General features: G+C 31.1%; 4 protein-coding genes across 8 annotated transcripts; 1 reads left to right on the plus strand and 3 right to left on the minus strand.

Annotated features, from left to right (window-relative positions):
* Positions 1-6,333: 6,333 nt before the first annotated feature.
* On the plus strand, positions 6,334-10,533 carry LOC137814204 (protein trichome birefringence-like 10). Of its 4 annotated transcripts, none has more exons than XR_011081615.1 (5): positions 6,456-7,258; positions 8,068-8,457; positions 8,679-8,837; positions 9,731-10,220; positions 10,334-10,533. XR_011081615.1 is itself a non-coding variant. In XM_068616798.1 (4 exons), exons 1-4 carry the CDS (start codon positions 6,765-6,767, stop codon positions 10,107-10,109), a joined length of 1,422 nt encoding a protein of 473 aa, XP_068472899.1. In that variant the 5' UTR covers positions 6,334-6,764; the 3' UTR covers positions 10,110-10,533. The 4 variants fall into 4 exon arrangements, 1 of the variants encoding a protein (XP_068472899.1); XR_011081616.1 differs by having other exon boundaries at positions 6,458-7,258; positions 9,731-10,176; XR_011081614.1 differs by having other exon boundaries at positions 6,463-7,258; positions 9,731-10,200.
* Positions 10,534-11,649: 1,116 nt separating this feature from the next.
* LOC137816030 (antifungal protein ginkbilobin-like protein) lies at positions 11,650-12,054 on the minus strand. Its single transcript, XM_068619132.1, has one exon. It carries the CDS (start codon positions 12,052-12,054, stop codon positions 11,650-11,652), a length of 405 nt encoding a protein of 134 aa, XP_068475233.1.
* A 1,512-nt stretch (positions 12,055-13,566) lies between these two features.
* LOC137816182 (aluminum-activated malate transporter 13-like) lies at positions 13,567-15,502 on the minus strand. Of its 2 annotated transcripts, XM_068619265.1 has the most exons (6): positions 15,151-15,502; positions 14,932-15,078; positions 14,563-14,838; positions 14,293-14,402; positions 14,055-14,198; positions 13,567-13,965 (listed from the first exon to the last, which is right to left on the minus strand). In XM_068619265.1, exons 1-6 carry the CDS (start codon positions 15,476-15,478, stop codon positions 13,618-13,620), a joined length of 1,353 nt encoding a protein of 450 aa, XP_068475366.1. In that variant the 5' UTR covers positions 15,479-15,502; the 3' UTR covers positions 13,567-13,617. The 2 variants fall into 2 exon arrangements, with proteins under 2 accessions (XP_068475366.1, XP_068475365.1); XM_068619264.1 differs by having other exon boundaries at positions 14,932-15,502.
* A 1,385-nt stretch (positions 15,503-16,887) lies between these two features.
* LOC137816031 (uncharacterized) lies at positions 16,888-17,829 on the minus strand. Its single transcript, XM_068619133.1, has one exon. The coding sequence runs from the start codon at positions 17,827-17,829 to the stop codon at positions 16,888-16,890; it is 942 nt and encodes a 313-aa protein (XP_068475234.1).
* Between the last annotated feature and the right edge of the window lie 2,728 nt (positions 17,830-20,557).

Here is a 20,557-nt window from a genome sequence, read left to right on the forward strand (position 1 = left end):
ATTTATTGGAATTATATAAAAAATACTATTTCAGTCACTTAAATTTACTATTTTTGTCTCTAAAATCTAATTGTACCAATTAAGTTTCAGAAATCAAAATTCTCAATTATTTGGATGATTGAAAATTTTCGATGGAACATTAATGATATATTTAAAAACTAAAATTACATCATTGCAATATCTAAGACACACAATTACAACTTCAAAATATAAAATACCACATTTGTGATACCAAGGAGTGCAATCGAAACCAAAGAATCTAAACTCACAATTCTAAAGAAAGAAAAATTTGCAATTAAGAAGTAATGTTAGGTTTTTGGAAGATGCATTCATTATTATAAAGTAGGTATTTCATATTGATTCTCATGAATAACATCACATAAATTTTCGTGCATAAATATCAAAATAAATATAAATAAAATTACTATAATAAATAAAACATACATATATTTTAAAAATTTAACTCTAAAACTTTAAACAATATAATGACTAAAACAATTTAGTCATTCTCAAAATCTAAAAATTATTAATTAGTTTTTATATTTTTAATTACATTTAAAGCTTAAATTATAATTTTAATTAACTTATATAAAACATTTCACTTCAAAATTAAAAACAAAAATTTTAGCACATACTACAATAAAATATATTGTTAATATTCATAAGATATTCTGGGTTTTTGTTTTTCGGATTATAAGGGTTAAAATAAAATATCAATCTGATGCCATAAGTGAAAAAGAAATGAATTAGTTATGATTTAAACAATTTTTCTAAGTTGGGTGCCAAGGTCTAATGTAATTACATAAAGAGCCTTTTACATTACATATAGAACATTCAACTTAATAAAAAATTGTCCAAAATTTTAAAATTGCCACTATGCATATTTTAAGTAAAGTTATTCCATATTCTTCCAAATGACATAAATCTAATGACATGAATGATTCAACATCTCAATGTCTTCAAAATGATGTATATTTAATTTTAGTGGGAAGTACTAATCAATTTAATTAAGGAATGGGTGAAAACTTTCCGTGAGTTTTGTAAACTTTTATCGTTCTTATTTTAGTAGTTTACAATGGTTTGATAGGTACATTGGATATATTGTTTTGAATTAATCAAGTTTACTACTAAGTTTTAAACATTGGTACGTTTGATTAATTTTTTTCATAAACACTTTTAAGAAAATATGAAATGAAATTTTCTACAACCTTATAATTGTGACTAGTAAATTGTTCAATTTATAAATTTTCAACAACAGTCAAACAACACATCATGTATTCATACATTAAATTGTTCCTATAGTTTATCTGAATTCTATTAAAGAAACACATTTTCCTTATTTTTCCATCATTCAAACTTGTAAAAGGTGAACATTGCTGAGATTTTGAGCATACCAAGTTTGCATTAATATTACATATCATATATTTAAATAACTTTTTAACCACATGATTAAACTTTTGTTAGTTGAGAATGACAGAACTATAATAAATTTGTAAAGAAAGTAGTTCAATGTACAATAACAAATTAAACTTTTTAAAATATCATGTTACTATTACAAAAATATTCACCAATTTTATTATAACTAGTACATTTTTTTATTATATGGTCTTATGTTTTTTATAAATAAAAATATGAATGTATCATTATTTTTTATTTATTATATAAAAAAGGATAATTAAATATATTTTTTATTCTAATGTGTTTTATTTTATTTATTTATTTATGATGAATTTTGTATTATAGCTATATATACTGTTATAGATAACGAACTATTGGAGATATCATTAATTAGCATTAATTAATTTAGTTGGAAATTTATCAGCGGAGTAATTAGTTTATGTACGGTATAAAAGGGTTTTTTAAATCCTTTTTGGAGTACCTTTTACCAACCAATAATTCACATCCTATTTCTCATATTATCATTTTTTTTTCTTTCTTCTCACTGAGTGAGTTTTCATGATACTTCCTGTCCGACGATATTTAGAAATAATTTTCTTAAAAGTACATTTTTTCACAATTATTTAATAATAATAATAATTATGTTTTTATCTATTATATATCTGTATTCAAACACAAAAATATCTGTACAATAGATGAAAAAGTTCCTTTTTTATATCTGTATAATAGATGAAAAAGTTCCAAGGTGGCTAAAAGTTGAAGGAGAATCATGAACACACTACTATTTAAAATAGCAGTGATGGGAAAGAGGACCCTCTAACCTAATCTAAATGGCAATATGGAATACTTTAGTTCTCAAATGGAAGTGATGGAATCATTATTAAAACTACTTCTTAACCTCATCTTTCATTTATACCATAAAGATAAAAAATAAAAATTTGAATCAACCAAGAGAAATTCTCATTGGTTGTGAAAATATAAAATTAATACGACTATTTTATATTTATAAAAACGACTATAGAAGACAACTATATAATCATATTTGTAAATTATATTTATAAAAACAACTATTCTTAACAATATGTTTTGTTTTGTTCGTAGAACATAATTAATAAAAGAAAATAGTGGTTTGTATATTTTACATTTGAGGAAAATAAATTTGATAAAAAAGTTGAAAAGGTTCACAGGTCTATTAGAAGAAAGTGCTTAATGGGTAGCTTTCTTAATCAACCCATCATGTGAAATTTCAATATTATTTTGAGTGATCTTCTATAAAGCATGAAATATGGCCATATTCTTCTTCTTCACTTACCTTATCTCAAATTATTACATGTACAGTGAGCCCGTGTATATGGATAAGTTTTGATTGGAAATTAGAGAGTGCTTTTCTATCCTTTTAGTTCATTTTTGTTTCTATAAAAGTTGTAAGTTAAGTTTTAGAAACTCTCTATAATCAGACATATTTTAAGATTAAAAAATAACTTATAAATAATTAGGGTTAAACATATCTTTCTTTCTATAAATTTCGAGGATATCCAAAGTTTGAATTGAAAAAAAAAAATCATTCTCGTATCATAATATAAAAATGAAAAACATAATTAATACTAAATTATTTATCTAAAAAATTGGACAAAGTTTTGAAATTTGAACTTCTCCATCCTTATCAGTATACAAATACGTGTTTCCCCAAGAATATGACAATAAATAGATCCCATCTTTCTTTACTCAAATCTAAAATTGGAATGAATAAAAACTGACAATAAAAATCTTACACAAAGTTGCCAAAATTGCATTTAAAAAAATCCCATTGAAAACGTGCCGTGTTACATCTTACGAGAAAGTCCAACAATCTTCTATAAGTCACAAATAGGCTGAATTAACAGATAATTAACAAAAGATAGAGAAAAATGCAAAAATAGACTGAACAAACAATTTTTTATTTATTTTTTTTCACAATTCTGTCCATTTAATTAAATAAAAACTTTTAAAATAAGAAAAAATTATCTTTCTTTTTCTCTCCACCATACAAAGGTTAAGCAAATGGAGTCCATGATTATGACTCATGAGCACTTCACAATCAAACGGCAGCATTAAAGATTGTATTTATTTTTAATAAACCACTTATGAATTTAATACAACATGTTTAGGCCTTAACTCGAAATAGTTAAATTATATGGTTTCATGTACAACGTGCTCGTTGTTGATTAGGTTAAATCCTGCGAAAAAAATATATTTGGCTATTAATTTTTAGAGCATTTTATATTTATTTTGATTTATAAAACATTTCATTGTTGTGAAAAATAAATGAAAGAATATAAAAAAGAGGAGGAAACGGCTAAAGCTTTGTGAGCATGTGATAGGGTGGCACAGTTAGAGGGGTTGGATTGGTGTTCTTTGTATGACTATGACCTATAAAAAATTAATTTTATCTAAACTTATTGTATTTATTTTTTTCTCAACCGAGTAGTTGCTTTAGATTTTATATTAAAAATCAAGAATTAAACAAAACTATTTATTATATTTGAAAATAATGTTATATAATCTAAGTTAATCGATAACTAACATTAAAATTATGGATAATACAATAATTATTTTAAAAAGTAACTACCTATCCTATGAGGCTCAAACACTTCTCTTAAGTGGCATGTCCGGACACACGTCTACACTCGTACGACATTCGTATGACACTTATTCTAACACGGTTCAAACACAATTTTAAAAATGATAAATACAATAATTTTCTATAAACTCAAGCTTATTGTATAAATTTTTATTATGATTATAAAAATAAGGAACAAATTCTTTTGAACTAGTCATGAAAAACATACTTGTGTACATAAATATTTATTGCCAATTTATATAATTCATAATTATATAATATACAGATCCGTAATCCCGTATCCTACATTTTCAAAATTTAAAAATTATACTTCCGTATCCATGTTGTGTTAATGTCCATATCCGTCTCTGTGCTACATAATACCTATTTCTTCATTTAACAACTTTTATTGTAAAATATTTAATGTTTATCAATTTTATAATATCAAAAAGAGCTAAAACACCTTTGAACATAACCATTTTCTATTCTATTGTGAATAAAATTGTTAAACAATATTAATAATTTTAATTTATTCATAATAAAATTTATAACTGAGAATGAAAATTTATAAATATAATGGTTCGATTTCAATTGACTAAATAGTCATATTCTTGTATTTTTAAACATTAAAGAATTTAATTGAATATTGAAAGAGAGTGACATTGCATTAATGTATATTTAAAATTAAGGGATTTGATAAACCTTTAACTAATGCAGTGACCAAATAAAACAAAATAAACAATGAGATAAAAAGATTAAAAAAACCTTTTTAAAAGCATATCTAAATGTATTTTTTGTTAGTTAACAATATAAAAATCTTTACAATAATGAGTTGCTATAACTAGAATTAAGTTTATATTTTAAAAAATATTTTGTATTTAAGTGTCATGGATAGATGGAGATTTTGATTGAAAGTTAATTATACATCATCAATTATTTTTTCAATATGATGAGGATATCTTTGATGAAAACACAATAATAAGACTTAAGTATTTGTTCCCTTAAATTTAAATAAAATATTCTTTTACAATTAAAAAGTAAATTTTTAGTCTCATCATTTGTAATTTGTAAATAACTAACTTTTGATTCATGATTTGTATCTCTATTCTCCTTGGAATTTAAAATGAGTTACATTCAAATTAAGAAACTAAAAACTTACTTTTAAATTTCAAAATAAATTATAACTCAAATACGAGGCGTTAAAAGAAATATAAGCGAAAAATAATTTATTTTTACTCTGCAAAATAGAATTATACATCTTCCTAATCTGTATAGACAAATCTTTTCTTATTTTACCTTTATTTAATATATCTTACTTGAATCACTTAAAAATATAATTATTTTTAGTTTTTTTAAATTAATATTAAGTTACTATTTTTATATACAAAGTAACTTTTGACTTTTTCCTTAATTTCTCTTTATTTTAAGGTAATAACACAAATTTTTTCTTATTCTACATTTATTTAATATATCTCATTTGAATCATTTAAAATATATAACTATTTTCAATTTTTTTTTAAATTAATATTAAAGGACAGTTTTTATATACAAACAAACTAACTCTTGACTCTTTCCTTAATTCCTCTTTATTTTAAGGCAATAACATAAAGAAAGAAAGAAAGAAAGAAAGAAAGAAAGAAAGAACATACCCTCACCCTCCTTCTCCTCCTCCTTCTGTTCCAACACCAAATCTTACATGTCAAATAAAATAACCTTCATTTTTCAATCATTCTCTTCACTCCATTTCAAACAATTCTATTTTTTGTTAAAATCATCATTTTTTTGTATCTACCATCAAGTGAATTATACCCTTACGTGAACATCACACTCTCTGATTCAAAAACTACCAATGGAAGAAGAGAAAAAGATTGAAGAAAAAGAGAAACTCAAATCAAAGAAAAAAAAGAGGTTGATTAATTAATTCATATTTTTTCTATTACATGTTATTTTTTTTTTTAATTTTGACTCACTTAAAATTATTTATGTATATTAGATTTTTATCATCATGAAAATTGAGGATAAGAGAAAAAAATCGAATACTACGGATACTAGTTATTATAATTTTAATCAATTATTTAATACATGAATTGTGCAAGATAATCTCCTTTTAAATATTAATGAATAGATATTCTAACAAAATTAAAGATGAACGATGTCTCAATCTAAGACAAATAAAGTCATAAAATAGATAGACAAATAAAGTCTTTGAATTAAAAAAATTCAAAAAAACTTATATTTATCTTGTCCAAAAATTGGACAAGTAAGACCCAACATTAGAAACCCTACCTGATCCTACTCAACCAATCCCATAAAATTCAACTTTTTTTCCCTTTTCTGTAGTGTAAAATTCAACTCTTCTGAAGAATTAAAGTGATTTGGCAACAGCAAAAATAGCTGGTTTTGAAAATTAGTAGAAATTATGGAATATAATAATATAAGAATTAGAAACCCATCCCTTGCAGTTCACACTCCACACATGATTATTATTGTAAACAAAATTCCACCGCAATCACTCTTGTCCCTCCCACCACCTTAAACGTTCCGATCACCACCCATCTTTTTTTTCATTCTGTTTCTCACAAATCCCAACTTCATCTCTTACCCATAAGCCCTCAAAAACCACTTTCCAAAACACTATACGCTGCTTTGCATTCACTCTCCATTAATGCCTTTTTGTTTTCTTCCATGGACCCACCTTCCTCCCTTCCTCTCTTCCTCATCCTCACTGTAAACCCACATATTTTAAACCTTCACCACCCATGAACGAATGAATGTATGTGTGTTTTGTGCTTTGCTCCTACCCAACGAGATGAACAAGAACGATTCTCCAAAGGATTCGGGCGACAACTCCGTGACCCACTTTGATTTTCTCAAGAAATTTAAACGCTTTTCCACTCTTGACTCTTCTCTTGGAGTTCTCGCTTTCTTCTTCCTCGCTTCTCTCTTCATCGCTTGCTTCTTCTACTTGGATTACAAAGGGTTCCGCTCCCGAGCCACCTCTATCCTTGACTTCCATTTTTCACCACCTTCAACTTCTTCTGTTACTTCTTCTTCTGCTTTTCAACCGGTTCAGTTTCTGAGCCCAGATGGTGATACCTGTGATGTCTTTGATGGGAATTGGGTTTGGGATGAGACTTATCCCCTTTACAATTCCGCCAACTGTTCCTTCTTGGATCAAGGTTTTCGCTGCTCAGAGAATGGCAGGCCTGACACATTCTACACAAAATGGCGATGGCAACCCAAGGATTGCAACTTGCCTAGGTTCTAACCAACCCCGCTTTTTCCAATTTTTTAATCTGTTGGTTTTTCGAGTTTAATTTTGGATTTTGTGTTGGTTGGTTGGAATAGGACAGTGCTGAAAAAATGAAGACAAAAAGGGAAAGCTTGATTTTGGTTTGGTTCGTGTTGTTTCTCTGAACACAAAATGATTTTGGAGTTTTTGTCTCGTAGTTGATTGCTTATGGGATCACCACCGTCCATGCCCTGAATTTGATTAATTGTTTCTAATGAACTATCCTTTTTTTTTTATTAACTTTGATTAACTTGTGATTGTTTTTTTTTTTTGTTTAACTTCGTATGAAGCAAGCGTTTGTTCTTTTGCTTTTTAACTTTACTAGTATGAATTGGTATGAAGGAAGTGTTTGTTCTTTTTTTTTTTTGCTTTTTTGGATTGCTGGGTACGAAGTAAAAAAGGTGCTGGCCTAACGAAAAGTTAGGATGTTGCCAGCGATTACAGACGAAGAAGAGCGTGTTCGTGTTATTGGTTTTGTTACTGTTAATGATTCCTAAATTGTCACTGTCTACTGTTAGTTTCATTTGTCTTTAACTGCCTATCAATAATCTCTGGCGTATTGCTCAAGTTCAACAACTACTCCGGGTTTGTTTTTCTTTATCGAAAAAGGAGAAAAAAATATTTGATTTGGGGGGTAAGCTGCTATGGTGTTTCCTGCTCTTAGTTGAACAACTTATTCTGTTTGTGTTTGATTCTTCTTCTGTTCCTGCAATCATCTCCTGTTGACTTTAGATTTAGTTGCTGGAATGAAATATGACGATGGACTATATTTTAACAGGTTTGATGCAGGGAAGATGTTGGAAAAGCTACGGAACAAGCGACTGGTTTTTGTTGGTGATTCAATTGGAAGAAACCAATGGGAATCACTCCTTTGTATGCTCTCTTCGGCAATTCCAAATAAGGCTCGGGTCTACGAAGTTAATGGGAACCCAATTACAAAGCACACAGGCTTCTTGGCATTCAAGTTTGAAGATTTCAACTGCACCATTGAATACTATAGATCACCGTATCTTGTAGTGCAGGGACGACCTCCTTCTGGTGCACCTGATGGGGTAAGAATGACTTTGAGACTGGATCACATGGACTGGATTTCACATAAGTGGAGGGATGCAGATGTGCTGGTTCTCAATGCTGGACATTGGTGGAATTATGAGAAGACTGTCAAAATGTAAGGCCTTTTTTATCTGTTGTTCCGTTGTCATTCTTAATAATTCAATCTTTGAGTGCCACCTAAGTTTGGTTAATAGTGCATTTTTGGCTTAGCTTATGATGATAGTTTCCAAATCCCTTTGATGATAGTTTGGGACAATATTTTATACTCTTCATGTGATTAAACTATCAATGTTGATATAATTATGACTTTGATTTTTGGCTCATTTCTTTACTTAGGGGCTGTTACTTCCAAATAGGGGAGGAAGTGAAGATGAATATGACTACTGAAGACGCATTCAGGAAATCAATAGAGACAGTAGTTGATTGGATTGCGAATGAAGTAAACATAAACAAAACTTACGTCCTTTTCCGAACTTATGCTCCTGTCCATTTCAGGTTTGCCTAAACTTTCAAATTGACTGAACTGTCCATAGTATTTTCATTTGCTCAAATAATTTTCTACTTGTGAACTCGGTTACAGTGCTCCTTCTCCTATAAATTTATTAGGGTCGATGAATTGACATCATTTTGAGCAACCACATTGGGTATATAACTAATGTGGAAGGGAGTTATACTTGAGAGGAGTTTGTTGGAATCAAGTGAGTTGGTTGGTGTTTCACATTGGGTAGATATATGTAAGAAGATCAATATATAAGGAGAAAAGACTTATAAGTCTGTTGTTTTAAGGTTTTGGATTGAAAATGGTGGGTCATAGTTTCTTACGAGTTTGTTCATGATTTACGTCAACAAATCTCTCAGATGTCTTCCTTAAAAAAAAAAACCCATCAGTCTTCTACAGGATTTTCCTCTTAATGCATCTTTTGACAAGCATTTTTGTAAGTGTATTTTGGTTTTGGCGCATGGCTTAAATTTTAAGACTCAAGGACACAATTAAGGGGCTGTCCTCTATTAACAGATGCATATACTTACTGGTTACAACATTAACTCCATGGTAGGTGGCATTAAAGAAGTTTTCCAACTCTTACTCATCTAACATGTTAATTGGCATGTATCCATTGAATGCTGAAACAAAATTTTAAACACATGATAAACCTGTGTACATTAGTTGTGTTATTTTTGCTCAGGTATATTTCTGTTTCCATATTCTTGTTGTCTTCGTTCATGTCTAGCTGATGCGATTTTGTGCCGTACTATTAATTTCTGTACAGCTCCATTTTTTAACAAATTGTCAAAACCTTTTTTTAACACTTTCTATATCTATGACTAAATGACTTCTAACATGTGGAAGAAGATGAGCGAGTTGTTAACACATTCATTGGGTGTAGCAGGGGTGGTGACTGGAATACTGGTGGTGGTTGTCACATGGAAACATTACCTGATTTAGGTTCCTTGCCAGCAGTATCCGACATCCATTTCAGAACCGTCGTCGATGTCTTATCATCAGAACGCAGAAAAAGATCAGAATTTTTGAATCCGGACTTGCTTAATGTCACACAAATGTCAATTCGCAGGAGAGATGGCCATGCATCCATTTACTATCTTGGACCAGATGGTACAGCCCCAATGCAGCGGCAAGACTGTAGCCATTGGTGCCTACCTGGTGTTCCCGATTCATGGAATGAGCTTCTTTATGCCCTTCTTCTCAAGAGGGAGGAATTTTGGGAACAGAGAGAGAATACCACAAATGTTTCTCAAGTTCCTCTATAATTGACCTATACAGTTTGCAGAGAATGTTATAAGTTATACAAATCAGTGACAACCCTTTTTGAGCGAGGTGAAGCTGCAAGTTGAATTTGGCGTTGGTGCACCTAACTTTTTGTTAGTTTGCTTGATGTTACAGAATTTTATTCTTAGCAACCAAAGAAATTTATATGTTTTAATGTCCTACAAAATGATTGTTTGACCCTCTTTGTTGTGGTCTGCCATTGTAGGTGAACATATCTAGATGGGATGGGAACTTAATTTTGCATGGTGAGTTTCAGGGATATCTTGTACAAAAAAGGAAAAGTAACAGTTGAGATTCAAACCTGATTGGTTAGAAGGATTACAGATTTTTTTTTGTAAATTTCATATGATCCATGATGTTGCTGGTTCTACATTGTATATAACAAAAGATTTTCAAACTTTTTAATATTTGTTGTTATTTATATAGGCAAATACTTGAGAGTAATTTATGTACGTTCAATAACTAATAAAATGATAAAATGGTATATATTAATATTAAGTGATTAATTCAAAAGGGTGCTGCAGAATTAATCCCCACGCTCAATCCCCGATTTCATTCATGCAATCTGGTTCAAGTTTCAAGATTTATTTGTATTTTAAATTTTCTTTGAATAATACTCACGAACCATATAAATTAGATTAGCTGTTCTTGAAATTAGCATTCTGCACTTAACGTAAACTATACTCGGCAATGCCTTTGGTTAATCGCGTTTGAGCCTAACACAACTGGGATCTCATGTCATTTCTTGTTGAAGTGTTTGGACCAGTAAGTACAGAAACTGAAATAGTTTTTAAAATTATACTTAAAAGTGATTATATTCGATAATACTAAAAACAGATGCAAGTTTTGAAAACTCAGGAGAGTTTTGTTTTCAAAAAACTGAACCAATTTCATCTGGACTAGTTGGATTCGTAAGATGGATACCAGAACATTGGTGTTCCCAGAAAGAAAAACCATTTTCCTTTTACAATATCACGCAAAACAGTCCAGAAAATATTATTCTTTCAAATTCCCAACAATTTATCGAGGTAAACGAGGCATCTTAAATACTTTTGTACCTTTTTCCCTTTTTTAATGCATAATCTTTCCCCTTCTGAAGTTTCAATATCACGCAACTGATCCCTTGCTCAACATGCATAAGAATCGTGTACATGTTATGTACCATGAAAAAGGGGAACAAAATTATAGAAACCTCAAGAATCATACCGCAAATCTAGATTTTTTTCAATATAAACAAAAGAATAAAGAAACCAGACTGCAGGAAAGACTTTCTCCACAGAAAAAAAATCATTGTTGGTAGAAAAAAGAGAGAGTTTCCTATTGGCATACATATAAATCATATATGAATAAATCATATATGAAGAAAGAAAAATCTTGGATTACTTTGAGAAAAAAAGTGTAGAAATGGATACTTAATTAAGGCATAATTGTGAGCAAAGTACATGGCACATATTTGCATTACAATTACAAACTGTCTAAAAACTTTCGATGGAAAGTTGAACAGCAAAGCTCCAATTGTGTCTAATCGTCAAATGGGTATTGCTCGTACCTGATTGTACAATCATGGAGCACTGAACGAGCTCCTATCCGTGGTGCCTGGCATGTGGTAAACAAGGCCGTTTTAGCAGCACCAAGACATGTTTTGCAATCAGAGGATGTGAGATTAAGGTTACAAGTAGCATGCCCATAGGCATAGGCATTAGGATATGGTGAAATGTTGTGGTACTCATAACTCTTTTGTGTTCCTGTTTCCTTCTCTAAGTCTCCCAAAACATAACTTAAACTGATGGCAAAAGGGTCCCCTGAGGTGAACACCCCACTGTTGCAGAGAACGTTGATGATGCTCGTGTTGGGAACACTCTCAGCAACACTCCACAGCCACAACAAACCAATTCCAATTATTACACATTTTGTTGGTATACTCATCTTTTTCTAGTCTTTGATTGAACTCTAGCACACAATGTGTTGTGTTACCTTCTCGTGTAGGTCCTTCCTTGACTTTTTGCTTTATCTACTCCTACCTACATTGGTTTATACTAAGCTTTTGTCTCTTTTACATGTTCTTTATTTTTTTAATCCAAAAAGACATCTTCAACAAAAATTGTCTGCAATTAAGTCTTTTTGAATTGTAAAGATGATTAAAGTAAGTTTCATCTTTTATAATCAAATTTTCTCTCAAGTATAGAGAAAAATTCAACTCTTAACAAGAAACTAAACTATTTAGTGATCTTATTGAACATGTTAGATATCCCATTACAAAGAACATACTATTTATTTATTTTTTTAACTCACGCCAATTTATTTCATTTTATTTTCTTAAAAACATCCTTCGGCATTCCTTTTGCACACTCCCTTCTTTCTTCTCCACAGATTGAAAAATAACTGGAATATGCGGACTCCATAAAAAATGTAATGATAAAATTTAAAAAATGGGAACTCTGTATATACTCTAAATTTTATTTATAAGCATGATAAAAATGGTAATATCACTTTATAAATCAACGAAACTGCTTATATTTTATAATTTATAGAAATGAAGTTTCCATAAAGTAAGTAATGGAAGGTGATTGAATGATATGAATTAGTGACATGACAGAGAGGTGTAGCGGAGGTTTCAAGTGGAGAATTGTTGTGCATTGCTGCCGGCCATTTATATTTTGTTTTTTTGCTTTGTCCAACGGACAAATATTAAAGAAGCTTAGTTTTTCAGATATTTTGCTAATTTTTTCCAGATAATTTTCAAGAACCATTGCGCCAGTGATACCGTAAGCATGATGAAATACAAGTATCTGTTAGATGGACTATGTAGTATTCTTACAAAACAGTACCAAAATAAAGTATTATAGGAAAGGAAAATGATAACAATAACAAAATAAATAGTTTGAGAATTCTTATACAATTTTTTATGTGAGATATTTAAAAATTTAAAATATATATAATAAAGAATAAATTTAAAATTAAATGCCTTTGCTTGAAATATTAAAATAATTGTATTAGAAGTTGTAATGATTGTATAAAAAATGTGGATTGTAAATATATTATTATAAGACTAAAACTACATAGATATATTTTTATTTAAAAAAATTGCTCTATTCAGTTTTGAATTTATATGTAACTTTTTTTTTTAATTTAAAACATTATTATTTTGTTTTTTTATCTAACTTGATGAGGATTGTTCATACCTTTTTCTTTTCTGGGTAGCACTCACTGGGAGAGAGTAATTAATGAGATATGAAAGCTATTAAGATTAACCAACAACAACAAACATTTTAAAAGAGTGTGTTTGAAAATGGGTTATTAGCATATCTTCTAACTTCAATAATTATTGGATGCTACACTCTATATACATATTTATGTATTTCTTTGGAACATATAATATATGACCTAAAATTTGGAGTGGTTTATATATATATATATATATATATATATATATATATATATATATATATATATAGATAGATAAATAATTGTAATGAAAGATGGAGTGTACTAAGAAAATGCAGGTATTGGGGTGCGAAAACCAGCGATATCTCCAAGTTCCTCCACCTCTTTGGCCAATTCCTCAACCTTCCCTATGAGTTCCATGAGCAAGAACACGAAGGTAGCAATGGCTAGCACTTGAGCATCCTCAAGTTGTGCCATTTTGGAGGTGGAAATTATGAAGCTTAAATCTTCTCTGGCGGCTTTCAACTGCTCCGAAACGCAACCCTCTGCATCACATTTCATCATTTTCTTAATGCTGTCTCCTAGTTCTCGCAGAATGCACGCAACCTTTGACTCAAGTGCTTCGCATGTTTCTAAATGGACCCATTCTGATTCTCTCAAAGTGGCCATGGGCTGACACAAAAAGTTCATTTCATTTCATTTCATTGCAATAATATACGCATAACTTTGAACCTTAAAAAAGAAAGAAAATGTAAACCTACCTCTTTTGATGCTTCAAGGCAACGACCCGTTGCAAGAATAAATGCTGCCATTTCTCGAAGAATCTCCCCAATCTTTAAGTACCTTCCCCAAGGGTAGGACAATCCAAATTTTCCATGCCAGGGTTCCCATTTTGCGAAATTTGCCTGAAAAAACAAAAATAAACTTCATTATTCCTTACACTATTATTTTATACTTTTTTTTTTCATTCAATTTCAACAAAGATAACAATCTACCTACCAATGATTCATCCTTTGACTTGGAGTTCAACACTGAATTGCAAACGTTGAAGCTAAAGCGGGGTTGATTTTCCTTTTCATCAATGGTTTTGGTACATTCGCCTAAACAACCTACAATGACACAGTATTACTAAAAACACAACCACTTCTCCCAAGTAAACAAATTCAAATGAAACAACAATAGTGATGTTTGTACAAAAAATGATTAAGACGAGATATAGTAAATGCCATTGCCATACATATATATATATATATAGATAGATAGATATACCTTGAATTGTATTGGCAAGGTCAAGGAATCTGGAGACGATGGAATCGTGAAGTTCATTACTTGCCCACAAAGGAAAGACGAACAAGCTTACACAAACGCACACAATGAAGCCAATCAGTATATTCAAGAGACGTTCGCGGGCTAATTCCCACACTTTAACATTCACACGTGCGCCAGAAACCACAACTAGATTGAAAGTCAGAATGAATATCATCACTCCATAATCGTATCTTTTCTTTATGCTTGGAATCAGTCGAAGATACGTCGCAAATGATCCTGAAATTAACACACATAATGCCACACCAAAAGTTATGCACTTGATACAAAATGTTAGTAATGTTTGTTTGAGAATAACTATGAAAAGCTTACCGAATATAAAAACAGAAACAGCGATTATGATCGAGTTGCCAACCCTGTGAATCCCAATGCTTTGAGCAAAAAGTGCTACTAAGCAACCTAGTCCTCCTCCTATAATAGTTCCTAGTCCACGGTTGAAGCCCTTTCCTAGTGTGGCTCCTGATATGTTTGTGAAATATATGTACATTAGATTCATTGCAAGGAGTAAGAGTTGAATGTTGGTGAAAGTACCTGCAGAGAACTCAAACATGACAACAACTGTCATGATAGCCCACATTGCATTTTCTCCAACTTGCTTAAAGAGAGGATTCAAGAGGTAGAGGAGTGAAACCAAAACCAAGGAGATTCCCACTTTGATGCAGTGGATAATCTTCCTGGTGTCTTGGTCTCTATGCATCTGCTTGTGTCTGGGATTGGAAGTAATGGTGGAGAGACAATGAACTTCATTTTTCCCAAGTTGGGAAATGATGGGTGGAAGTTGAAATTGGAACATTTTATTCTCCTTCCTTATATTATCCTCTTCTCTATTTGTAATGGCTATTACATGAGTTGATTCCATTTTGTCTTTACTCTCTGGATTCCCTTCCCTTTTCTCTCTAGGAATTTTATAACTTATTCTCTTTCAATTTGGACAGAGAGCCAATTTATACTAAGGAGACTGATGGTGATGGGAGTCAAATTCTAAAGATGTCAAGATATTTTCATTAATTTACCTAACATAATTAAATCATATAATTCCTTTTGTTCTTACTCATTACAAAATTTGAGTGCGCGTGTTTAGTTTAACCTTTAGGATTTCTATAGAGAATGAAGTTTGGAAATTATTTAATAATTAATTTCAAATTAGGTGTAAACTACAATTTACGTTCGATTTGATCTTTACTTCAAACCATTACAAGACATTTTCATATGCATTAAAATAAATTGATAAGATTCATTTTGAGATTTGTTTATGCAGGATGTTCAGCTTCCATCAATTCTCATATGTGGCTTATGTTTTTTTTTTGTTAATTAAGGTTAATGTTTTCTGATAGTAATGATGATTATTGTTAAAGTTATGATTAATTTTTTTTTCCAGCAAATAATTAATTAAATTAAAAAATAAAAGAGACACTTTAGGGGTGTCCCAACCCTTATACAACCTACACCCTACATAGTCAAGCCTCCTATTTGACTTGCTGGATTACACATAACTATTCAAGAAATTACATTCAAAAGATTGGCTTCCCTTTTAAGAAAGTTGAGCCATCTCACAAACCCATCTATAACCCTGCATAATTAGAATCATACCAGCAAACAACACATGGTGCCACCTAGAACTACAACACCATTTTCATAGACTTGAAAAATGCTCTTAAATACATTAGAGTTTACATTAAGAAATTGACTTCCCTTTTATTAATAATGATCCCCTCTTGTGTGTGGTGTCCTACCAACAAAGCAAGACGTGGACCTCTTGAATTTGCTATAAGCTTCCTTTTCGTAACCTCCTCATCTTTCCCTTCCATCGCCTGTTGTCTTCCTCTTACATTGCTGACTGCAGGACCTCCTAACAAATGGTGCCATTTGTTGCCCAAGAACCACTCTCCCGACTCCTCCCTTCGATATCTTTTTGGACTCCTTCATCACGACATCTTAACTGCAGTTTGTTCCTCGCTTTAACAGTTGTGGCAACATGTCTCTCCTCTTCTGCCTGTTATTCTCTGCTCCTCTCCTTGTGTACCTGCATCACGAAGCACTCCCTTCTACCCCTCTCAAGTGGTTCAAGAAAAAAAGCCATAACCATGGATATGAATAATTCAAGCTGAATTATTGGTACAGCCCAACCTTTCATGCATTACATTTATGTTCTACGATAGTAACGCAAATTATAACAAAACTAAACCTACTTAGTTACCATATTAATGCTGGTTAGCAGTGATAAAATCCAATCTGAAAAAGAAAAGTTAACTTTCCTATCTTTATGTTTCATCCACACCATTGTACTTGTGCCATAGTAAAGATCTCCTCTGCGTCTACTTTGGCTTGGTTAAAAATGACCCTGTTTCTATGCTTCCATATACACCATACAATTGAAACCCAAAGGCTTTTCCATAACCTATTGCCTTCTTGATTTAAGCATATGCAAGAGAATTGCTCAAAATGACAAATCAGCTCATTATGATTCACCGAACTAATCCCCATCCACCTCGAGCACATATTCCATACTTTATTTGATTCCTTACATGAGACGAGTATGTGGGAAGTTGTCTCCTCCTCCCTCCCGCATAGAACGCATAACGTATCCCCCCTTGCAACTCCCCTTCTCCACAAATTCTGTTTAGTCGCTATCCTATTCGAGAAAGCCCTCCACACATAAAACAGAGCTGAAGGCATGACCTTTAAGTCCCAAAGACGTTCAAACACCGCCAAACCCACCCCATAACCGTGATTTGCTAGCTTATCATAGGCTGATTTTACAGAGAAAGAGTATGATGGAGGGTCGTTCCATAACCTTTTGTCCTCTATACCCTGGTGTAGTAACACTTGTGATATAATTGACATGAATTCCTCTACCATAGTTTTTTCCCACACAAACCATTCTCTTCTCCAACTAAGATTCCACTTCCAACCTTCTGTGGACCACGTTCCAAAACTGCTTATAGACTTGTCCTTCAGCTCTGAGTTATTATATAATCTTTCATATCTTCCTTTGAGTTGACCGTTCTCTAGCCAATCATCTTCCCAGAATTTGACCTTCTCCCCTGCTCCAACTTTCCAGATCATGTTCGAATTAAACCAGTTGTCTCCTTGGTCTGACATTCTGACTTTTGTTAGATCCTTCCACCATGTAGATGGTTTTTTTTGCCTCCCCGAACCATACTTTGACTCTAGCACTTCCCTCCAAAGTCCTTTTTCCGGTGTTTCCATTCTCCATAACCATTTAGCCAAGAGTGCCTTGTTGAATAATTCGATTCTCCTTATTCCCAGACCACCCTCCTTTTTGGGTTTACAAATGTTCTCCCAGCTGGTCCAGGCAATTTTTCTCCCATCCGCTCCCCATCCCCACAAAAACTTCCTCTGTATCTTTAAACTAGTTATGATACATTAATTATTGTTTATCGAAATTCTCACATTCTATCTTTAAAAATGGTATTATTATTTAAAATAAAATAAAATAATAACTAATTGAAATATTCAGGGACGTCTCAATCTTCCCCTACCCAAAACACCTGTACTTTGTCAACTTTGATTAGGATGATTTTTCTTTATTTGCTGGTCTATTGATGATGTATCATATAATTTTTTTTTATATATGAATTGAAATATTTTTTATTCTTTGTTAATAATTTTTTTACTATAAATTTAGACTTTTTTTCGAGATTCAATAAATATTCATTAAGACCATCACATATTAATTAAACATTAAACTAGTTATTGGTATGAATTTTGGAGTAAAGAAAATTTATGAATATTATTAGTAGAAAATAATGAATTATTTATCTACCCCATCAAAGTTTGATTAAACCTTTGTATCTGAGTCTTCGTGGATTTTATGGCTAAAAGGTATGTTAGGAAATGTCATAAAATGTATGATTATCCCTCTTGAATTGTGTGAAGTAGAAAGTTAGTGGAAGTCGAACCCGAAGTCAAGACATGACTATAAGAGAATGAAATGAAACAAGTCTGTCATATCTTTAATGCACTTTGCCTTCCTTTGGAATTGGTAGGACGTCCTTATTTAGTGACCTTATAGTGGAACACGTTTGCAAACACACACCAGTTAGTTGTACTCTTTGTGGACAATGGTTCTTTAAGAACACATCAAATTGCTTTATTATACTATGTTCACATATAACACTTTCAAAATTAATAATTAAGAAAAAATACAATTATATATATGGAATGAAACTTTAAACCTTATTCAATCTTATAAAATCAGTTTATAAGGTGAAGTTTATGGGTGTATCGTTTGTGTACCACAAGGATCCTTTGTCAAACTTTGTCCAGTTCATGATGAGTTAGTCTTCTGAGCTGATTAATGATGTGTGGAGATCTATCTGGGTTTGGGTGGTGGGAGAAATTTGGAACCACAGGAATTATATAATTTTCAACAGGGAGTGGCTGACGCGTTTGTAGTGTGTGCTTTAATGTAAGCTAAAGTTTGGTCTTGAATTTCTGCAAATCTCGGTCTGCTTCGTTTCCCTTTTCCAGTTGGTGTTTGGAACCTTTGGAATGTATGAGGTTAGTCGTTTGATGTGATGTTAGGTTTTCTTGTATGTTAGTAATAAGGGGTGTTAGGTTGGGTTTTGAGTTAGTCTCTGACTTTGTTTTATTGCTATTGTTTTTTTATGTATAAGGGTTGAACTACCCCTAAAGTGGTTCGCATTTTATATTTAATCGTCATTGCCAATAAAAAAAACACTCATATATTATAAAGTATTATTATTTTTAGTCGATGTAGATCTCTAAACTTCCTTTACACCAAGATTAGAAAAGTAAACTTTAATTCTAACTTAATTTTTTATATTTTTTTTATATATTATAAAATATTTTTAGTTATATAGGGGATGTGAAATTTTTGATAATATGTTTTTGAATGAAGAAAGCATGAAAATGTTTGTTGAAGACCTTGTGACGCCCCCCTTATCTTTTTATTGTGCGGAGTTCCGTATAGTAGATATACTTATCCAATGACCTAAAATTAGCCCTAAGATGATCCCCACTAAGAAATGCAGTGCAATAGATGTTGGTCATGGAAAGAGCATGACCCGACACAACAAGTCTCAATATTTGTGATTGCATGTTTTGTGAACTTGGTGGTTTGTCAAATGTGCGTACCAATTATCATATTTTAGGCGACCATCATTCAGGTGAAGAATGTCTATGACGAGGAATTCGCAAAAATGCAATGAACTAACCTCTATAGTATGTATATAACCAAGTTGTTTTTTATCCATCCACAAGACTCGCATGTCTACTTCTGACACGTTATTCTATATATAGTTATTTTGATTAAGTTAATCAAAGTTATCTTGTTCTATTGATTCAGAATCTTTGGTTTAGTTGACCATAAAGTTACCAACTATAGTTACAGAGACGAGTCTTCAAGCCATCCCACTCCCACTTAATTCATTTTTGGATTGACCTGTAATACACTACCTACAAATTAAACATATGTGGGAGCTTATCACATTTTCTGCAACTTTTTTCCCTATTTGTGATTAAAATGGTTTATAATGAAAATATTTTATTATATAGCTTAATGATTCTATAAAGAGAATTATGCATTTTAGAATCTAATTTAATTATATAATTCTCAATGTAATTAAACCTTTTTGAAATTTGGTTGATACAAATTTCTATGATTAGATTTTTACTTATGAGTAATATATTGAAAATAGTAACTAATTAACCTAAATGAGAAAATTTTATTATTTTTATAAAAGAATAGGATTTTCAATATTTTTGTTAAGTATTATTTATAGTCAAAATATGATTTATTAGGACATTTTCACTTAAACTACAGTTATCACTATTTTTTAAAACAATAAAAAAACAATTCATTAATGTTATTAAAATTTTATGTTTTATAACACCTAAATAATACATGAAAAATATAAATTAAAATAACGATTTCATAATTGTAAAATATAGT

This window comes from Phaseolus vulgaris, chromosome 1 (genome assembly GCF_000499845.2).
Source record: "Phaseolus vulgaris cultivar G19833 chromosome 1, P. vulgaris v2.0, whole genome shotgun sequence".
In the NCBI taxonomy this organism is placed as follows: Eukaryota; Viridiplantae; Streptophyta; class Magnoliopsida; order Fabales; family Fabaceae; genus Phaseolus; species Phaseolus vulgaris.

Coding starts and splice junctions, on each gene's coding strand:
- LOC137814204 (XM_068616798.1), top strand. CDS start 6,765: ATGAATGTATGTGTGTTTTGTGCTTTGCTCCTACCCAACGAGATGAAC. Junction 7,259..8,067: donor AAGGATTGCAACTTGCCTAG/GTTCTAACCAAC, acceptor ATATTTTAACAG/GTTTGATGCAGGGAAGATGT. Junction 8,838..9,730: donor TATGCTCCTGTCCATTTCAG/GTTTGCCTAAAC, acceptor TGGGTGTAGCAG/GGGTGGTGACTGGAATACTG.
- LOC137816030 (XM_068619132.1), bottom strand. CDS start 12,054: ATGAGTATACCAACAAAATGTGTAATAATTGGAATTGGTTTGTTGTGG.
- LOC137816182 (XM_068619264.1), bottom strand. CDS start 15,478: ATGGAATCAACTCATGTAATAGCCATTACAAATAGAGAAGAGGATAAT. Junction 14,403..14,562: donor CCTTGCCAATACAATTCAAG/GTATATCTATCT, acceptor GTGTCATTGTAG/GTTGTTTAGGCGAATGTACC. Junction 13,966..14,054: donor GCCTTGAAGCATCAAAAGAG/GTAGGTTTACAT, acceptor TTTTTGTGTCAG/CCCATGGCCACTTTGAGAGA.
- LOC137816031 (XM_068619133.1), bottom strand. CDS start 17,829: ATGGAAACACCGGAAAAAGGACTTTGGAGGGAAGTGCTAGAGTCAAAG.